At 41.2% G+C, this 20000-nt stretch overlaps 2 protein-coding genes across 2 annotated transcripts in view; both read right to left on the bottom strand.

The window, feature by feature from the left end:
- LOC138973073 (lysosomal protective protein-like) overlaps nt 1-1858 on the bottom strand; it is a 15426-nt gene extending 13568 nt beyond the window's left edge. The window contains exons 1-3 of the mRNA XM_070345731.1: nt 1621-1858; nt 876-987; nt 238-288 (exon numbers count right to left, since the gene is read on the bottom strand). Coding sequence (XP_070201832.1) covers nt 238-288; nt 876-987; nt 1621-1781 — 324 coding nt within the window. The 5' untranslated portion in view covers nt 1782-1858. The remainder of the gene's footprint in view (nt 1-237; nt 289-875; nt 988-1620) is intronic.
- A 4626-nt stretch (nt 1859-6484) lies between these two features.
- Nucleotides 6485-20000, bottom strand: part of LOC138973081 (lysosomal protective protein-like) — a 20286-nt gene continuing 6770 nt past the window's right edge. The window contains exons 6-14 of the mRNA XM_070345741.1: nt 18322-18477; nt 17530-17621; nt 17088-17184; nt 15907-16053; nt 15364-15503; nt 12925-13000; nt 10613-10699; nt 8939-9043; nt 6485-7778 (exon numbers count right to left, since the gene is read on the bottom strand). Coding sequence (XP_070201842.1) covers nt 7695-7778; nt 8939-9043; nt 10613-10699; nt 12925-13000; nt 15364-15503; nt 15907-16053; nt 17088-17184; nt 17530-17621; nt 18322-18477 — 984 coding nt within the window. The 3' untranslated portion in view covers nt 6485-7694. The remainder of the gene's footprint in view (nt 7779-8938; nt 9044-10612; nt 10700-12924; nt 13001-15363; nt 15504-15906; nt 16054-17087; nt 17185-17529; nt 17622-18321; nt 18478-20000) is intronic.

The following is a 20000-nucleotide window of genomic DNA, read 5'->3' as shown; positions in this document are numbered from 1 at the left end:
TTGGCTACCATACAGCGGATGAAAGATAATACCTTTCCTACCTTTCATTTCATTACCATTAATCGATTAATCAAGTATTCAGAAAGCCTTCATTTGCGCCGGTTCATTGCGAGAAATTGACCAGCCTGTTTAAAATAGGTGTAGTTTATTAATGATTGTTAGCGGTAGCCTTCGACTGGCGTTGTACATTTTCGCTGAAAGTTTCGGTAAAATATAGAGAAGTTATCAGAAACATACCGTATTCCAGGAAAATGGGTTGTATTCCAGACTTCTACCGTCTTCTTTGACCTGCAAACAAACAGTTACTATCAAATAAATAAGCAAAAAAATAAGTTAATAAGTTAGTTAGTAAGTATTAAATCAAATATTAAAAAAAAACGATAAAAAAATAATAAGTAGAAAGTAGATAAGTAAATAAGTACCGGGTATAAAATTAATCAAATAAATACATAAACAAATAAATTAATAAATCAATAAATTGATTAATAACTAAATATCAAAAGAAAAAACATTTGCGTAATATAACTATTAGAATACACGAGTTTCAGTACAAAACAATTCTTTCTTCTTTCACCTAAAAAATATGAAAATCTGAGCTGAGCTGAATAGAAATGACAAAAATACCGATAAATATTGGGCTGATTTGAACGTATCGAAACATTCGAGCGGTTCCGTACACACTCCCGGAGTCTTTCGGTCTTGACTTTTGGGATTATCTTGCTACCAAATAATTAAACTTTAATAAAAACACGAAACTAAAGTTAGAATTTTACAAGGAAAAACCACAAAGTCGGTATTTTTCTGTTTTTGTGAGGTCAGTAATGAAGCATCAGTTTTAATAATCTTAAACGATAACAATGACGTCACGGACTTACTTTGAAGGGTCCGTTCTCAGAGAGAAGACCCATGATGGAGGAACAGCCCGGACCCCCGTTCATCCACAGGGCTACGGGGTCCGTCTTGGGGTTGCCCATAGACTCCGCAAACCTGGTTCATTGTGAATGCATGTTATTTAATTGTTCATACTTTCTTGTAGGATAGGGAAAGCGTAAAGAAGGAGACGCATTGCATGAATAAGTAATTGTAACCACCACTACAACAGCAACAACCACACCTGAAAACAAGAACAACAAAGAACAAAGACAAGAACAACAAAAAACAAGAACAACAACAACAAGATCAACAAGATCAACAACAACAACAACAACAACAACAACAACAACAACAACAACAACAACAACAACAACAACAACAGCGCTAGCAAGAAAAGCAAATGCTGATGTGACTCGCCTTTGTCACATGTAGTAAGAATGGGAAACGAATTATCTGCTCCTCTAGCTCAAACTATCGATACTTCTGTTTGGACTAAAAGACAGTGTACTTCCGTTTGAGTGACGTACATCCCACCATCATAATTGAAAACATAAATATGTCCAGCTTCGCACTGTCCATTTCAAAAATGACTCCATACCAAAAGAAATAGAACACGACGTTCGAATGAATATGCTCACCACTAGTGCAGCCTTTTAACTTCGTAGCCATTTCGTTCTTACTTGTACGGCCCGTTTAAAAAAAAAGACTACATCAATAATACGAGATTCAAATGAACACCAAACTCACCAGTAATGAAGCTTTTTCGTATCAGACGCTGCCAAGTAGCCAGAGTACTGTTTAAACGACGGCTGTGTTGTCAGACCTGGCAGCATCTGTATTTCGTCTTCAGAGGGAGCCGCCATTACAGCAGCGGGCAGCAGGAGCAGAATCAGAAGCACGTGCATCATCGCTAGTGTTTGTTGTCATCAACGCTGGGAGGACAATGGTTTCAGGTGTTGGTCAGAACGAGAGAAAAAATGTGGAGTGGCTGCTCTCTAACAGACACACGATAAAGACTGTGTTGACAGATTATTTTAAAAATTATTTGTAAAAGTCAACATGGACAGCGAACGAGAAGAACATGGACAGATCATTTATGCGGGAAATAATATACCTGAATTTAAAGTCGTCTTAGAAATAGGCAATGCGTTCACATGTATTTCAGCTGTCGTTTGCCTGTAGCATTCCTGCACAAATCAAATCTCGGCAACTAACCACATAAGCGCTGATTAGATATATCGTCCGTGACCTCACCTGATTTGCACTTTTGCGTGGCCTTGTTGTTGTTAATCGTAAAATCGATAGCAGTGTCCAGTCCTCTCATACCCATTCTTCTTACTTCTTAAAGCTACTGTCCTACCAGCGTACACGAACAAGGGGAAAGGGTGGCCGAGTGATAAAGTGCACTTGCCTCGGAAGCGAAAGGTTGCGAGTTCGACCCTGGGTCGGGGCGTAAGCAATTTTCTTCACCCTTTCCTAGCCCAGGCGGTGGGTTCAAGTGCTAGTCTTTCGGATGAGACGAAAAACCGAGGTCCCTTCGTGTACACTACATAATTGGGGTGTGCACGTCATTAAAGATCCCACCATTGACAAAAGGGTCTTTCCTGGCAAAAATGTATAGGCATAGTTAAAAAAAAAAAAGTCCACCAAATACCCGTGTGACTTGGAATAATAGGCCGTGAAAAGTAAATATTCGCCGTAATGGCTTGAGATTTACTGGCCGATGTGAATGCGTGATATATTGTGTAAAAAAATTCCATCTCACACGGCAGAAATTAATATGTAAAGCGCTTAGAGAACGTCAAGCGCTATATAAATCTCCCATATAAATATGAATAAATAAATGTTCACATCCACAGATTTGTCCAGGCTTTCAATTGGAATCAAAGCATCGAGCCTTCTATAGGGACACCTATACACAATCAGAGCGTATCGATCCAAGCTCAATCTCTTCCAGAGTGGGACTTTTCTGCTGAATACATTTGAAGATTAACATTGGTGTCGTCGACGGAAATTATTAATCAACGATTCACCCTCTGAAGAGGAGCAGCCATGCATACTGCTGGTTTTTGACATGCACTTAATTAAAGGAGTAATTAAAACACTAATTTGGCTCACCGTGTAAGATCTGGCCAGGCGTTTACATGGGACAAGACCACACACCCCCTTCCCACACACCCCCCTACCACCATCACCCCTCCCCCAGCTTAATCACTGGCTACAAATCAATCAATCAATCAATGACGCTTATATCGCGCATATTCCGTGGGTACAGTTCTAGGCGCTCTGCAGTGATGCCGTGTGAGATGAAATTTTATACGGCCAGTAATTGCAGCCATTTCGGCGCATATTTACCTTTCACGGCCTATTATTCCAAGTCACAATTATTAACTGTGCCTAAACAATTTTGCCAGGAAAGACCCTTTTGTCAATCGTGGGATCTTTAACGTGCACACCCAATGTAGTGTACACGGGGGGGGGGGGGGGGGGGAGTTCGGACACCGAAGAGAGTCTGCACACAAAGTTGACTCTGAAATAAATTTCCGCCGAACCTGGGATCGAACTCACGCTGACAGCGGCCAACTGAATACAAATCCAGCGCGCTACCAACTGAGCTATATCCCCGCCCCAACACTCCGCTATATCCCCAAATCAACACCCTGACAGCTTGCTGCGGCAAGATAAAAATCAATTTCTTATATACTCATGAAATTAATTCATCATCCCATTGTGCGCAGAAACCAACCAGACTGTTAATTCTTGGTGTGAGGCTAAGTGGAGGGGTAGACGGGGGGGGGGGGGGGTGTGTCTTATCACATGTATTTAAATCCTGTCCAGATCTGAGACGGTGATCCGAGCTGTTTTCAGGTAAAATGAATGGTTGCTGCAACAAGATGTACAGTACCTTTTAAACAGTTTCGGTTTTAACACTACTTTACTTTTTGTTTGACCTTTTCATCCTGATACTGCTAAACCACGTCAATGTGTTAAGTACTAAACCACGTCAATGTGTTATGTACTAAACCACCTAAGAGTGTGTCAAAACAGCATCGCCCTGATATCACCCTTCGTGGTGGAATGGGCGTTAAGCAAACAAACAAACAAACAAAACCTAAGAGTTCTTTTTTTATTTGGTGTTTAACGTCGTTTTCAACCACGAAGGTTATATCGCGACGGGGAAAGGGGGAAGATGGGATAGAGCCACTTGTCAATTGTTTCTTGTTCACAAAAGCACTAATCACAAAATAATTTGCTCCAGGGGCTTGCAACGTAGTACAATATATTACCTTACTGGGAGAATGCAAGTTTCCAGTACAAAGGACTTAACATTTCTTACATACTGCTTGACTAAAATCTTTACAAACATTGACTATATTCTATACAAGAAACACTTAACAAGGGTAACAGGAGAAACAAAATCCGTTAGTCGCCTCTTACGAAATTCTTCCCCCTAACCCGCGGGGAGTAAACCTAAGAGTGCTTAAGAATATATATACCAGTAGATTGATGCGCTTCTGAAATAGGCCAACGCAATCTTTCAGGACACAGGTTGGCCTAATTAAATCCTCTTACATTATCTCACTGACACTATTAATTGTCAGTAAATGATGCCGAACGTATTGCAGGTTATCTTTGTTTTTCTGGCCAATAAAAAAAAGTGGACTTTTGAATATAGTGAGGAGGATATTTTTCGTAGATAGAATAGACACAAAAACATCCGAGAAAACATTATTTTAAAGGCATATGTACTCGATGACTATACACGCTAATTGCTTTACCAACAGCTGGAGACATGCTAAATTAAGTTCCCTGCAAAATATTGTGGTCTAGGACCCCTTCAATGTTGAGATATGTTAATTTTCATTTTGATCTGGATCGTCTTATTTATAGATTTGGCAACACATGTAACGTTGATGCAAGGGAGCTAACACCGCGGCTTTGTTGACATCCTCACTTTTTCAGAGGCTAGAACAAGCTGTAATGCATGTATTATGGTCCGCGCATGGTGACATATCGTCATTATATGGTCTTATGGTGCGTTTGACATCGATTATGGGCAAACTACACTTTGTAAACACGGGAGCGCGTACATATGCCTTTAAAAGAGTGGAGGTCTTTAAATTTGGGAGATCTTAAAATTCCAATCTTAATTCTTAAAAGAAGGAATATCTGAGAAAAAAAGGTCATAAAACAGGTGTCTTCGGTGTTAACATTGAGATCTTAACAGAGGGGACAATCTGAATTCTTAAAAGAAGATATGCCTGGGAAAAAAGGGTTGTAAATCAGGTGTTTTAAGTATTAAAATAAGAGTTTTGCTATCAAGAACGCAGAATTGATTTTTTCTGAGTTTTGTTTTAGCCGTAAGCGCCATGTTTATCGGAGCAGAAAACTCTTCCAGAGTGAGGCCCCTTTGTTGGTTTCACTGCGGCCGCATTGTGAACAGTAGTTACTGAGAAATTCGAAATGAGAAATGGCGCTTACGGCTAAAAAAAAAAAACTCAGAAAAAATCAATTCTGCGTTCTTGATAGCAGTTTCGTCCAGACTGGACTCCAGCTTTTGCTTTTCTTATTTTTCTCTATCGTCCAAGCCCATAAAATCGAACAAGGCGGATTGCGTTTGGATTTCCCTCTTTCAGATGACTGAGATTGCCCCCCTTGAATCGTTCCGTGTCAAGGCCAGTTGTACTGGCCGTGTGTTCAAGATGTTATTTAGGCAGCTATACGCCGCCGGCGTATGCTTTTTTTCTTTTTTTCTAAAATCTCGAGTCAACCGAACTCTGACATGGATTACAGGATCTTTTCTGTGCGCACTTGCGTCTTATCCACTAGGCCATTGTCACAGTTTCCTAGCAAATGCGAGCAGATTCCATTGCTGCCAGGGCGGAGAAAAAGTCAGACGAAGCGACCAAAAACACAAATATACGCTAACACAACTGTCTACATCTAATTTGTGGGTATCTCTGCTGTGTATATAGTGTCATTTTTTAAAAATCCAACTTTGTGTCTAGTTTCTCTCACAGGTCCATTTTGAACATTAATACAATGTTCCATGCACCTAGATATCGTTTCGCTATGCTCAGTTATCTAATAGCACACACGCACACTGGCACACACACACTGGCACACACACACTCTCACACACACACACACACCCGCACACACACACACACACACCCGCACACACACACACACACACACACACCGGCGCACTTACGCATGCACGCACGCACGCACACACACACACACTCACTCACTCATACACACCCGCACACACACACACACACACACACACACACACACACTGGCGCACTTACGCATGCACGCACGCACGCACGCACACACACACACACACACAGAGACACACAGACAGACAGACAGACACATACACACACACACACACCGGCGCACTAGCGCATGCACGCACGCACGCACGCACGCACGAACACACACACACATACATACACACGCACACACACACACACACACACACACGCACACACACAATCAAACACTCACGGCATGTTAGAAAAAATAACTTTAAGGGCTGTCACCTTATCAAAGGTCTCTCACACAACAGGTATAGCTGTATAGAGCAACAAACTACAAATCATATATTTCATGCGCAATATACAATTTTTTGTGCAGCATGATTTATTTGGTACTGAATGGCATACAACTTTCACATGTCATGCTCTCAAAAAGGTGAAGACAAGAACAAGATATAGAACGCTGTATTGAAACTCATGTCATGAACAACCAGCACTGTTTAAATCACACCATCAGATGAAAACTTATGACGGTTTCCAAATACAGAAATGAAAAGGAGAAAACAAATTAATTGAAGAAAAAAATGACAGAAAATTCGAAAACTCATCAGCCAGCAAAATGAGGACGAAGTTAGAACGATTAAAGCCACTCAATGCTAAATTTTGTACAATAGTTTTTCACACTGAAAGGTGCATCCCTCCTGCAAAATACGACAGAATGACTGCACATGACTGCGGACTTCGCATTACAAACGTAACTAAAAATATCTAGCATGGCTGGGAACGACTGACTGACTAATTCGTGTTAACGTCCTCTTAAGACCATTTGGCCTATCTTGGGACAGGACTGGTAGGGTTAATATGCTACATGGGGGGACAAAAGACTGGACAGACATGCAAACAGAGAACACATATGATCGTGTTATATTTCTGGAAGTTTGTGCTGCGGTATTTCAAAATGGGGATGGAATATGGAAGATTTAGTTGGGGATTGTTGCTTAAGTGTACGCGGAATATGGTAGGAGTGGAGCGTTTTTGAGTGCTTATTAATTTGTTTTTTATTGATGTAGAATATGTTTAGACTTTGGTGTAATGCCAATGTAACCGAGTGCCGTAACACTACGATCACCTCGGGAGCCGAAGTGCAATCAAAGAGGATTGAAAATGTTAGGGCTAATTTCTTAGCCCTATAAAAACTGTTATGCAAACCCGAAGGTTTCCATGAACATACAGACAATCGGAAACCACCAGACCCCATCACAAACAGAATTCCACAATCCACCGGTGTTGACTTAAAGGCCAACAACTCGGGTGCAGAGTCTGCTGTGAAAGGAGCGGTAGCCTCCCCTGTCACACCAACATAATTAAATAAATAATTGACTGAATAAGTGGGAACGCCGAAGAAGAAGAAGACGAAGAAGAAGAAGAAGAAGAAGAAGAAGAAGAAGAAGAAGAAGAAGAAGAAGAAGAAGAAGAAGAAGAAGAAGAAGAAGAAGAAGAAGAAGAAGAAGAAGCAGAAGAAGACGAAGAAGAAGAAGGAACAGAAGAAGGCTGTCAGAAAGGGGTGTTCTGCACCAGATTCTGGATGATGAGCAGGGCAGGTCGTGGTCGATCCATGGGAACCATGTGGCCAGATCCCTGAATAGAAACGGCAACAAGAAAAGATCAAACGTTGAACATCTGTGTCAAATGTCATATGTTGGTCCAAAATTACAAATGACATAATTTATGAATCGATCGACTTTTATTAGAATTCAGCCGCCTGAATAAAAGTTTTAGTCTGCGTCATATGGCTCGAAGAAGAGAAATCCATGTGGAAACGCCGAAGAAGAAGTGGAACAAGCGCTTAGAACTGTACCCACGGAATACGCGCTATATAAGCTTCATATTGGAACATGGATTTCTCTTCTTCGAGCCATATGACGCAGACTAAAACTTTACATCGATTTAATTTAGCTTTTTTCTTTTTTTGTAAATTATAAAAGAATACTTCAATCGATGTAGGACTGGACCTAGTGTATGAGAGGAAGGGGCTTCCAAAATGAAGCAAGGGTACAGAACGTGGCCAGACAGGGGTACAGAACGTGGCCAGACAGGGGTACAGAACGTGGCCAGACAGGGGTACAGAACGTGGCCAGACAGGGGTACAGAACGTGGCCAGACAGGGGTACAGAACGTGGCCAGACAGGGGTACAGAACGTGGCCAGACAGGGGTACAGAACGTGGCCAGACAGGGGTACAGAACGTGGCCAGACAGGGGTACAGAACGTGGCCAGACAGGGGTACAGAACGTTGCCAGACAGGGGTACAGAACGTGGCCAGACAGGGGGTGTAGAAAGGGCCGGGTCCAGTACCCCCAGATGCTGCATGTTGACATTTAGCATTTAAAAGGTGGTTTCTTTTTTTGGTCTCTCCTTTAAAAACAAAAAACGGAACATTTGCCGGGTAAGAAGCGGGGGGGGGGGGGGGGGGGGGCGCTTCCGTGACCCATGGATATTTTCGTGTTTCTATAACCCAACGAACTCCGACATGGATTACAGGATCTTTTCCGTGCGCACTTAGTCTTGTGCTTGCGTGTAAACACAAAGGGGGTTAAGTCACTAGCAGGTCTTCACATAAGTTGACCTGGGAGATCGGAAAAATCTCCAGTCTTTACCCACCAGGCGGCAGCGATCGGGATTCGAACTCACAACCTCCCGATTAAGACTGAGGCCGACGTCTTACCACCACGCCACTGCGCCCGTCAATGCATGTTACGAAAGCGCAGAAGCAAAGCGAGTTCAAAACAGATGTTTTACCCTGACTGTGAGAGAGGTGAGGAGGTCGAAAGTCTTGACGAACCCTGCCACCTGTTTCAGTCCTTTCTCGTCACTGTAGTACCACATCTTACGTTCCTCCCTCACCTACGGGAAGAATAAAACATAAGTTAGAGGCATTGTGCTGCCCGCATACACAATATTGGAGAGTTCTAGAGGTGTTTTTTTCAGAACGTGTACGGCAACCTGTACGGATAACGTCATCAAATGCAACCTTTTCGTCGCATATTTGCCAAGTCCAACGCATCGAGTTTCAGTGTGGCGTAGATAATCTGGACCAAGTTTCTAGTACGTGTACGGGTCACATGATAACTACATGTACCAGTACACGTCTTAGCTACACGTAGTGCTTCTAGAACTCGTGCATGTTCATCGCCACAGATCTGCCAAGGCTTTCGCATGTAATAAGAACATCCTTTCATTCATCAATAGCGTGTCTAGAATCTTTGTAAATTGGATTTTGGTTTAATGAATTAATTGGTCAGATTGACATTCTACATTGCTACCAGTTACCAAATTAATTCAACAACATAAATCCTACTCTGTTCAAGAAACAGCCTGGCCGTTGATTTTGTTGGGTTCGTGTAAAAGTTTACAGTCTTTTAAAGCCATATGTACTCGATGACTATACACGCTAATTGCTTTACCAACAGCTGGAGACATGCTAAATTAAGTTCCCTGCAAAATATTGTGGTCTAGGACCCCTTCAATGTTGAGATATGTTAATTTTCATTTTGATCTGGATCGTCCTATTTATAGATTTGGCAACACATGCGCTGTTGACGCAAGGGAGAGAACTCCGTGTCGTTGTTGACATCCTCACTTTTTCAGAGGCTAGAACAAGCTGAAATGCACGTATATGGTCCGCGCATGACGACATATCGTCATTATATGGTCTTATGGTGCGTTTGACATCGATTGTGGGCAAACTATACTTTGTAAACACGGGAGTAAGTTAGTAAGCCTTTAAGGGGACGAACAACAACTAGACTAATACTGAGAAGAAATGCACAGATAATGGACCAAGCAAAGTAAAGTGTCCTTTCTTCGACCTCAAGATCGCCAGAGTAATCACAGATTTAATTCATTGTCTCCCAGGTACCCACTCATATGGCTCTATCTGACCTGGTACGGATATATCCGTACACACAGTCACTTCAGTCGCGTAATTCCTGTAAGGCCAAAAATAAAAATAGGTGTGGTTACGGTAACATAGCCAAAAAAAAATAGGGTAGGAAGGTAGGCAATCACTTTTTTTTTTCTTTACTTTTTTTTCTAATGTGTACAAATTAAACCTACTTGACAGGGAAATAAGTGTGCGACTTGGGCGATTTCGCTTTCATTGCGTTTTCTGCACTCGTTTTTTTGTGTTTTTTTGACAAATGTAATAAAAAGTTATAGGATCGGCCCCTAAAAATAGGGTAGGTCGGGTTACCGTAACCACACCTATTTTTTTTTTAGGCCTAACGTCGATCTAACGCCTGCATTCCATCGTGTTAATACACAGTTTCTACACAGTTACTACAATTCTGAGTGACCTGCTGCAGCACAGCTGGTCAACATAGGTGGGGTAGAAAGTGTTCAACGAAAGTTAAAAGTTTGCAACAGCATTTCCTAAAAATATCATTGTTCGTCTTATATAATAAACAAACTTACGGGTCTGCCGAGGCTTTCTGCGAACCATTCGTCACCCAAGAAGTTACACACCATGTCCACGTCTCCGTTGTACAGTATGCCACGGATCTGTTGATATGCAGTGTGTCAGTGAGTATAGGTGTGTGGTTATTAGGCCAAAAAAAAAATTGTCTGTTTAGGGTAACCCGACCGACCCTATCGATTTGGCGCCGACCCAAAAACTTTTTTTTGATTTCAAAAAAAAAAAAAAAAAAAAAAAGAGGTAAAAATGCTAAAAAGAGACATTTGGCGTTTCATTTAATATACGTTAGTTTTGAAACATGTATTCATCAAATATAAGAAGTGAATGTTCAGCCAACATAGCATTTACACACACAAAAAAAAAAAAAAAAAAAAAAAAAAAAACCGACCTACCTACCGACCCTACTTTTTTTGGTCATGTTACCCTAAACAGACAATTTTTTTTTTTGGCCTTATCAAAATATTTACATTTGAAAACAATACTGTTCACACAAACACACACACACGAGTCATGCGAGGACATGCGCGCGCACACGCATTCCACGCACGCACCTGCGCACACACATCCACGCACGCATGTACACACGCACTAAGACCGCACTCGGACACTCACATGACATACCCGTCCGGAAAGGTGTACATCAAGGCAATACTCTAAGCCCCACACTCTTCAACATATTCATCAACGATCTCCCAGATTATCTGCGTGGGAATGACTCACCAAGTCTGAACAGTGCCCAAAATACAGAAATCCCATGCCTACTTTACGCCGATGATTTGGTAATTCTGTCCACATCCAAAAGAGGACTACAAAATAAGTTGAACCGACTGAATGACTACAGCAGTGAATGGGGCATTAAAATAAACAAAGAAAAAACGAAAGTGATAATATTTACCCGCACAGACCCAAAAGTACCAATACTGTGGCACACATATGATTGAAAGTGTAGACCAATATAAATATTTAGGGGTCATCTTCCATAAAAGCGGTAAATTCTTACAAACCCAGGAACATTTAGCCAAGCAAGCAAACAAGGCATCGCATGCCCTGAGACGACTAATTAGAGGAAGAGAGATGAAAGTAACTACAATGATGCAACTATTTTATACCTTAGTCGCCCCTGTGTCCACTTATGGAGCCGAGGTCTGGTTCCCATCAGCAATCAACATCCAAAACGAACAATCGCTACCCGACATATTCGATAAGTGTCTATCGAATAATCTACCCCATGAACAAGTGCATTTAAAATTCAGTAAACGCCTTCTTGGCGTCCACAGTAAAGCAATGAACTTGCCAACGCTAGCAGAGCTCGGGCAACTCCCTGTGGGTATAAAACTAATTGAACAAACAATAAACTTCTGGACCCACATCGTTGAGTCAGAAGAAAATTCATATTTACGACAGGCTTACGCTGACATGATCGACAGACCACAAGACAGCTCACCGCAATGGATACATTTCATTCGAGCAATCATAGGTAACCTCGGACTGGACCATAACTGGATACTTCAGTCAGCAGTCCAAAAGAATGCGCTGATGAAAACTCTACGACGAGGACTAGAATACGAATACGTACGATTTTGGCAAGGAAAGAAGACTGAGGGCTCAAAACTGCAATACTACAACACAATTACTGACGGCGATTACGACTGTGAAGCATACTTGACATGTGTAACCAACCCTAAACACAGAAAAGCACTGTGTAGATTGCGTATTAGCGCTCACGATTTAAAAATCGAAAGGGGGAGATACACAAACACACCCAGAGAGGATAGAAAGTGCACCGTGTGTGGCGTAATTGAAGACGAGCTCCATTTCCTGGATAGTTGTACAAGATTTCATGATCTACGCTTGCAGCTTATGGAACATGCACGTGTTAATGCTCGAAATCCGAGTCAGCTGATGACGATGCAAGACGTATCGATACAGCAACAACTTGCTGAATTTGTATACAACTGCATGATTATACGCAATAATGACATAACTACAGATACATAACAATGTTGTAATCACTACTCCATGGACGATATTTCTTCTTGTCTTTACAAATATCCACTTCGTGTCTGATAAACCCTTTACTGTGTTTTTATGACAATTAAATGAGTTCTGAGTTCTGAGTTCTGAGTTCTTCACGCACATACATTTCAGCCACGCGCATTCGCATACACACATGCACGAACGTATGCGCGCACACTCACACACACACATTATCCCATGCATCATAAACGGGTTTTTTATTTGTTGAGATTAGGTTTTTCAAGCATGGCTTCCAACAGTGCTTTGATTTTAAGAAGAAACCTAAGTTTCTTACCCCTCCATTGAAGAGCTTTTGGTAAAATGGTGTAGTGTTGTTGTATATGTTTGTGTACCATCCCTCTCCGAAAGCACTGCAAAATAACAAAGAACAAATATCAAATAACCAAAGGGAAGTAATTTAACAATCCTTCTATTACATAAGTAAGAGCGCTTACTTCCCTTTGGTTATTTGATATCTCAACAACGCTCTATATATTACGAACTATTACTGATTCAGGGGCGGAGCAGTTAAGCCCGAAGGGGGGGGGGGGGTTACAACCTGGGATCCAAGGACAACGCCCCGTTGGGAGCTGAAGAATTTTAGCTATTTTATGAACAATTTGTGGCTTATCCTTGATTTTAAACATGATCAACTGGTGTCAGCAGCCACTCATTATTTCTTTTAAAGTTAGTATTAAAAATGGCGATTTATCTTCACTGATATCTGCTCCCGACATCATATAGTATGGTTAGAATGGAAGACATGTCGCATAGGATTGGCAGTTAAAACTGTACAAAAATGATACTGATTAAACAATTACCTATTCCCCCGGCTTTACAGCCAGAAACAAGAACAAAATTCACAGACAGGATTTTTTTATTTTTTTTACAGCCGAGGGGGAGGGGGGGGGGGGGTGGGGGGTTCCGGAACCCCTGTAACTACACAGTCCCTCTCGAGCAAACCCTCATTTAAACCACCACAGATGTATCCGTGATTTTACATGGAACAAAAGCACCACTGATTTCACTTAGGCCAAAAAAAAAAATTTGTCTGTTTCTGGTAACATGGCTAAAAAAGATAGGGTCGGTAGGTCGGGATTTTTTTTTTTTTTTTTTTTTTTTTTTAACCCCAAATGTAGACCAATAAAACTAACTTTAAAAATCGCGCAAAGAGACTGGATTCACTATACATAGAGACAAGACACTCAACACATTTACAAATCGTCAGCGGACTTTTGTTTTCACACGTTTTTGTTGTTCATTTTCTCACCCTGTCCTTTACCACCAAAAAAAATTAAAAAAATTTTGAGTTTGGAAAAAAAAAGTTTAGGGTCGGCGCCGAAATTTAGGGTCGGTCGGGTGACCAGAAACAGACAATTTTTTTTTTTTGGCCTTAGACATATACCACAATCAACAGACTATTTCATGAGACCTGCGGATTGGGAATTTTCGGTTGGAGTAATTTATTAAACTGACACTCCTGTAAACATGAGAAATTAATCATTTCACAGGACAAAAAAATCCCACCTATCATGGGAGTTATTGACTTATTATTTTGATAGCCACAACGTAAAACCAATTGAAATACTCGGACATAAAATTGTGTGGCGCAAGAGAACGGAAACCGCTGTATAAGGATTTTGTTTTTTGTTTTTGTTCATGGGCTGAAACTCCCACGGCTTTTACGTGTATGACCGTTTTTATCCCGCCATTTAGGCAGCCATACGCCGCTTTCGGAGGAAGCATGCTGGGTATTTTCGTGTTTCTATAACCCACCGAACTCTGACATGGATTACAGGATCTTTTTCGTGCGCGTGCTTGGTCTTCTGCTTGCGTGTACACACGGGGGTGTTCGGACACCGAGGACTGAGAGTCTGTACACAAAGTTGACTCTGAGAAATAAATCTCTCGCCGAACGTGGGGACGAACTCACGCTGACAGCGGCCAACTGGATACAAATCCAGCGCGCAACTGACTGAGCTACATCCCCGCCCTGCTGTAGAAGGATAAGGATAAGGATGCGATTTCAAATAGTCCTGTGGGGTTAACCTCGTGGAAATTCGGGCTGCTTTCTCACCCAGGAAAGCGAGCTGTACGGCGCTCCCAAAGTGTTTTCCACGAAAGAACGTTATCTTAACATCCCGAGGTCAGAAAGAACTTGCACCAAATGTGTATCACAAGACATAGGTGATGAATTCCATTATTTATTTGTCTGTGATTTTTTCAAAGAAGAAAGAGCTGAGTTGTTACCACCTTACTATTGGAAAAAACCTAATGCACTTAAATTTAAAAAGTTGTTTGCTACTAAGAAAAAGAAATTGCTAAAGAATATTTTGGACTTTATTAATAGAATTTGTAACAGTTTTTCATAATTTTTTTATTTTTTTATTTTTTTATTTACTATATTAGCATATATCATGATTGTATTGATTGTATTTATTGTTCAAAATGCCCCCATGGGTTATGGACTAATAAAACTTGAACTTGAACTTGTGTATTCATGTTTCCAAGCCCTGAGACTTTCGCTCTGATCTTGGGTTCTGTATCGTGCGGACACTGAGGAGAGTCTGCAAAAAGTTGACTCTGGGAAATAAATCTCTCGCCGAACGTGGGGATCGAACCCACGCCGATAGAGAAACTGAGTGGTTTTGAAGCCATCGCCGCTACCGACTGAGCTATTCCCCCACCCATGTGAACATCAAATAGCGCAAAAATACAACAGAATGCCACTTACGAACATTCCTGCCACGTGTGGACGGACTCTGGGATATTCAGAGCGTGACGCACTTCCGGAGAGTTGAGATAGACGGAGACCCTGGTGTTGTTGGTACACCCTCGTTCCGCACGGATGCGCTTCGACCCGTAGCCACGTGACTGAAAGAGCCAATCGGAAACAGTGTGACAGAACAATGCAAGTTGAAAGAGCAGAAGCAGTAGACACTCGTTTCTTTATCATACTTACTTTGTTAAACCCGCATGTTGTTGTTGTTGTTGTTGCTGTTGTTGACATTTATGATGATGATAATGTTGTTGTTGTTGTTGTTGTTGTTGTTGTTGTTGTTGTTGTTGTTGTTGTTGTTTGTTGTTCTTGTATATGATGAGATTGACGATAATGTTTCTACTGCGTATAAGGTAAATAGGGAAATGTTAAATTTAGAGAGGTATGAAGGTTAAGGGTTTATACGATTGTACAATTTTGGTTGTGTTTGTTTGTGTGTATGTTTGTTTGTTTGTTGCATTGTTTGTGTGTTTGTTTGTGTGTTTGTTTGTACTTTACCTTGCTGTGTTGAGGCAGAGAGCGGAAAGCCCAGTCAACGAGCCCGTTGTGGGCTTCAAGATGGCTGCCTACTCCAAACGCACAGGGAGCATACAGATTGTAGGCATCAAAAGACCCGCCGTCAATAATTTCACGCACCTTTCGCACCTGTCAATGAAACAAAACATTAATGAGAAATATAACCTGCAATAACCAGCTTCGTTCGCACCTGCCACTGAAACATTAAACGAACGAGAAATATATCCCTAAAATAACCAGCTTCGTAACCCGTGAACGATAGTACATATGTGACCCTCCACCACGAAATGAGTCGCATGTCACCTCGCGCGGTTCTGCGCTTGACTTAATATAAGTCCGGGGAGTGTCTGATAACAGTGTGAGGGTCACCTTTGTCACAGGCTTATAACTCAAACAGTTTTCGCTCTTTTTTAAAACGGTTTTCACCACTGCATAGAGCATAAAAAACTCTTTAGGAAAATGAACAAATATGACAATCATGCAAAGGTGACATACGACTCATTCCGTGGTGGAGGCAGTCACATATAGTGGCCTTGAACTTATAAACTGTTTCTTATACCCCAAGATCAGTGGAGCGCGCTTACTTTTACGCAAATGTTGCAATGTCGAACCATACTTAAAAGTAACTTTATTGGATCCTTTGACCATTGCATCCTCCCCCCACTCCCACATGATGATTAACACCGTACAATGTCTTCACTAGCAAACCCTTTGCATGTTATACACGACCCACAACTTCCGGACTTTGCAGTTCTAATTACGTCATGACTTTGAGGCAAAGAGCGTTCCCTTCGGATTAGTTTGCATGGATGTTGCAACAGAAGTCAGGAGAGAGCTTAAAATGAAGGATGCTCTTAGTCTATGCAGACACCTGTAAAACAAAAAAAAAGGTGGTGTGTTACAATGATTGTTTACACGAGAAGGTACAATGGAACCCCCCTTTTAAGACCTCCACAAATCCTAGAAAAACAGATCTTAAAAAAGGAGGGAGTCTCAAAAATGGGGGTAATGTTACAGAGGTTATGAACAGAAAAGCTAAAAAAAAAGGTCTTAAAAAGGAGGGAGTCTTAAATTGGGGGGGGGGTGGTCTTAAAAGGAGTGTTCCCCTGTATCTAGACCAAGTACCTTTAAGTATACGTACGACAGTGATCAAACCTTGTTACCTCAGTTTCGCAGGCGTTGGACTGTTGTGCTGCGCTGACAAACTTGCAGCTATTTTCACTGCCTCCGCAACATTGCTTTACCAAGTTGGTCCATTCTCTGCAAGATATACCAAAGCAACTGCAAGAAAGCTGAGTGTTTGAGAGACCAGAGAACTGTGGAGCGTAGGAGATTTGAGTTTGGTGATAATTTCATAAGAAATGGAATTTTTAGTCGTCGTCGTCGTCGTCATCGTCGTCGTCATCGTCGTCGTCGTCTTCATCGTCGTCGTCATCATCATTATCATCATCGTCGTCGTCGTCGTCGTCGATGTCGTCATTATCGTCGTCTTCATCGTCGTCGTCGTCGTCGTCGTCGTCGTCGTCTTCATCATCATCATCATCATCATCATCATCATCATCATCATCATCATCACCACCACCACCACCATCACCACTGACTCACGTGGTACCGACGAGACCATGGTAGTAGGCAAAGTACATGATGGAACTGCCCAGCATTTCATCGCTGGACACACCGTTGCCCACTGCGTAACCCTGCATTCAATGTTTATTTTGTTATTAACATAAATATAAAGAATTTCAAACGGAATGAGGCAGAGGGATGTTAAGATATCAAATAACCAAAGGGAAGTAATCGCTCTTAATGCATACGACATGTGTAATAGAGTAAGCGAGAGTTGTACGGAACCTTTTCTCCTGGCACCTGAGAGAATAACAAGCATTGAAATGAACAAGCGACTTTCATCCTCAAAAAAGGAGTTGGAGTGCCTTGGAGAATGATGAGCATATGAGCTTGCGGTGATCATCCATTTTTGAGGATGAAAGTCGCTTGTTCATTTCAATGCTTGTTATTCTCTCAGGTGCCAGGAGAAAAGGTTCCGTACAACTCTCGCTTACTCTATTACACATGTCGTATGCATTAAGAGCGATTACTTCCCTTTGGTTATTTGATATAAATATAAAGCACAAAGCGTTTTGTTAATCTATTTTTCCATCGTAAGTTTAAGTTATTTAAGTATCTGAACCACCAATGGTGGACAATCATTTCAAGCTGACATGCCTCCACGACGAAATACGACTCATGTTCTTGACCAGTACTTAACATATTTTGGAGAGTATTTTCATCTTCACAGCATTAATTGATTAAGCTACAGTGTGAACTTAGAAACATGTTCTGTTACTGAGACGTCAACGTGACATTCTAGCCTCATCTTGCCATGCGAGCAAAACTTACCTTGAGGTTAAAGCTGGGGTCCCCCATGAGAAGAACAGACAACATGGGCACGTAGATTCCCCCGTAGCTCTCTCCCGTGATGAACAGCTCGTTGACTCGGTACTCGGGGAACTTGTTGAAGAAATCTTTCATTGCTGCGTAGTTTTCTGTGGCCGTCTGACAGTGGAAAAAAAATACTTACTTAGAAATGTAAAACCCTTTTTTATGACAAGAAATTAAAAGTCATTATCCCTGTGTAATAGCTTGAATCACGAACTTGCAATGATTTCAATTGAAAACTTGTATCTGCGCACGGGCCTTAAAAAAAAGGCAGACAAAGTACCAAATTGTACAATATGTGACCCTCCACCACGAAATGAGTCGCATGTCACCTCGCGCGGTTCTGCGTTAGGCTTGATATAAGTCCGGGGAGTGTCTGTTAACAGTGTGAGGGTCACCTTAGTCACAGGCTTATAACTCAAACAGTTTTCGCTATTTTCTAAAAAGGGTTTCACCACTGGATAGAGCATAAACAACTCTTAAGGAAAATGTAAAAATATGAAAATCATGTAAAGGTGACATGTGACTCATTTCGTGGTGGAGGGTCACTTATGTGCGTGCCCCGACCCCGAAATAAGAAGCATAGTAACTGCTTACATAGCGGCGGGAAAACATGTCCATACACGTTAATGACTTGTACTTGTACTTCACTCGTATTCAAGTGAAGAAAGAAACAAGTCGCGTAAGGCGAAAATACAATATTTAGTCAAGTAGCTGTCGAACTCACAGAATGAAACGCAATATGCCATTTTACTCGTAGCATCGTCAGGCCACCGCTCATGGCAAAGGCAGTGAAATTGACAAGAAGAGCGGGGTAGTAGTTGCGCTAAGAAGGATAGCACGCTTTTCTGTACCTCTCTTTGTTTTAACTTTCTGAGCGTGTTTTTAATCCAAACATATCATATCTATATGTTTTTGGAATCAGGAACCGACAAGGAATAAGATGAAAGTGTTTTTAAATTGATTTGGACAATTTAATTTTGATAATAATTTTTATATATTTAATTTTCAGAGCTTGTTTTTAATCCGAATATAACATATTTATATGTTTTTGGAATCAGCAAATTATGGAGAATAAGATAAACGTAAATTTGGATCGTTTTATAATTTTTTATTTTTTTTTACAATTTTCAGATTTTTAATGACCAAAGTCATTAATTAATTTTTAAGCCACCAAGCTGAAATGCAATACCGAACCCCGGGCTTCGTCGAAGATTACTTGACCAAAATTTCAACCAATTTGGTTGAAAAATGAGGGCGTGACAGTGCCGCCTCAACTTTCACGAAAAGCCGGATATGACGTCATCAAAGACATTTATCAAAAAAATGAAAAAAACGTTCGGGGATTTCATACCCAGGAACTCTCATGTCAAATTTCATAAAGATCGGTCCAGTAGTTTAGTCTGAATCGCTCTACACACACACACACACAGACACACACACAGACACACGCACATACACCACGACCCTCGTTTCGATTCCCCCTCGATGTTAAAATATTTAGTCAAAACTTGACTAAATATAAAAACACCACTTTTGGTTTAACTTTATTCTCCATCAATATTTATTCAGCTTACTGTCGCTGACTCCTTCGGGATGGTATAGACAACTAAGGAATGACGGTCCGTGCTCAAACTGTA

This window comes from Littorina saxatilis, linkage group LG8, assembly GCF_037325665.1.
Source record: "Littorina saxatilis isolate snail1 linkage group LG8, US_GU_Lsax_2.0, whole genome shotgun sequence".
In the NCBI taxonomy this organism is placed as follows: domain Eukaryota; kingdom Metazoa; phylum Mollusca; class Gastropoda; order Littorinimorpha; family Littorinidae; genus Littorina; species Littorina saxatilis.
The sequence above is the reverse complement of the archived record's forward strand: the minus strand, read 5'-3'. Positions and strand labels throughout refer to the sequence as shown.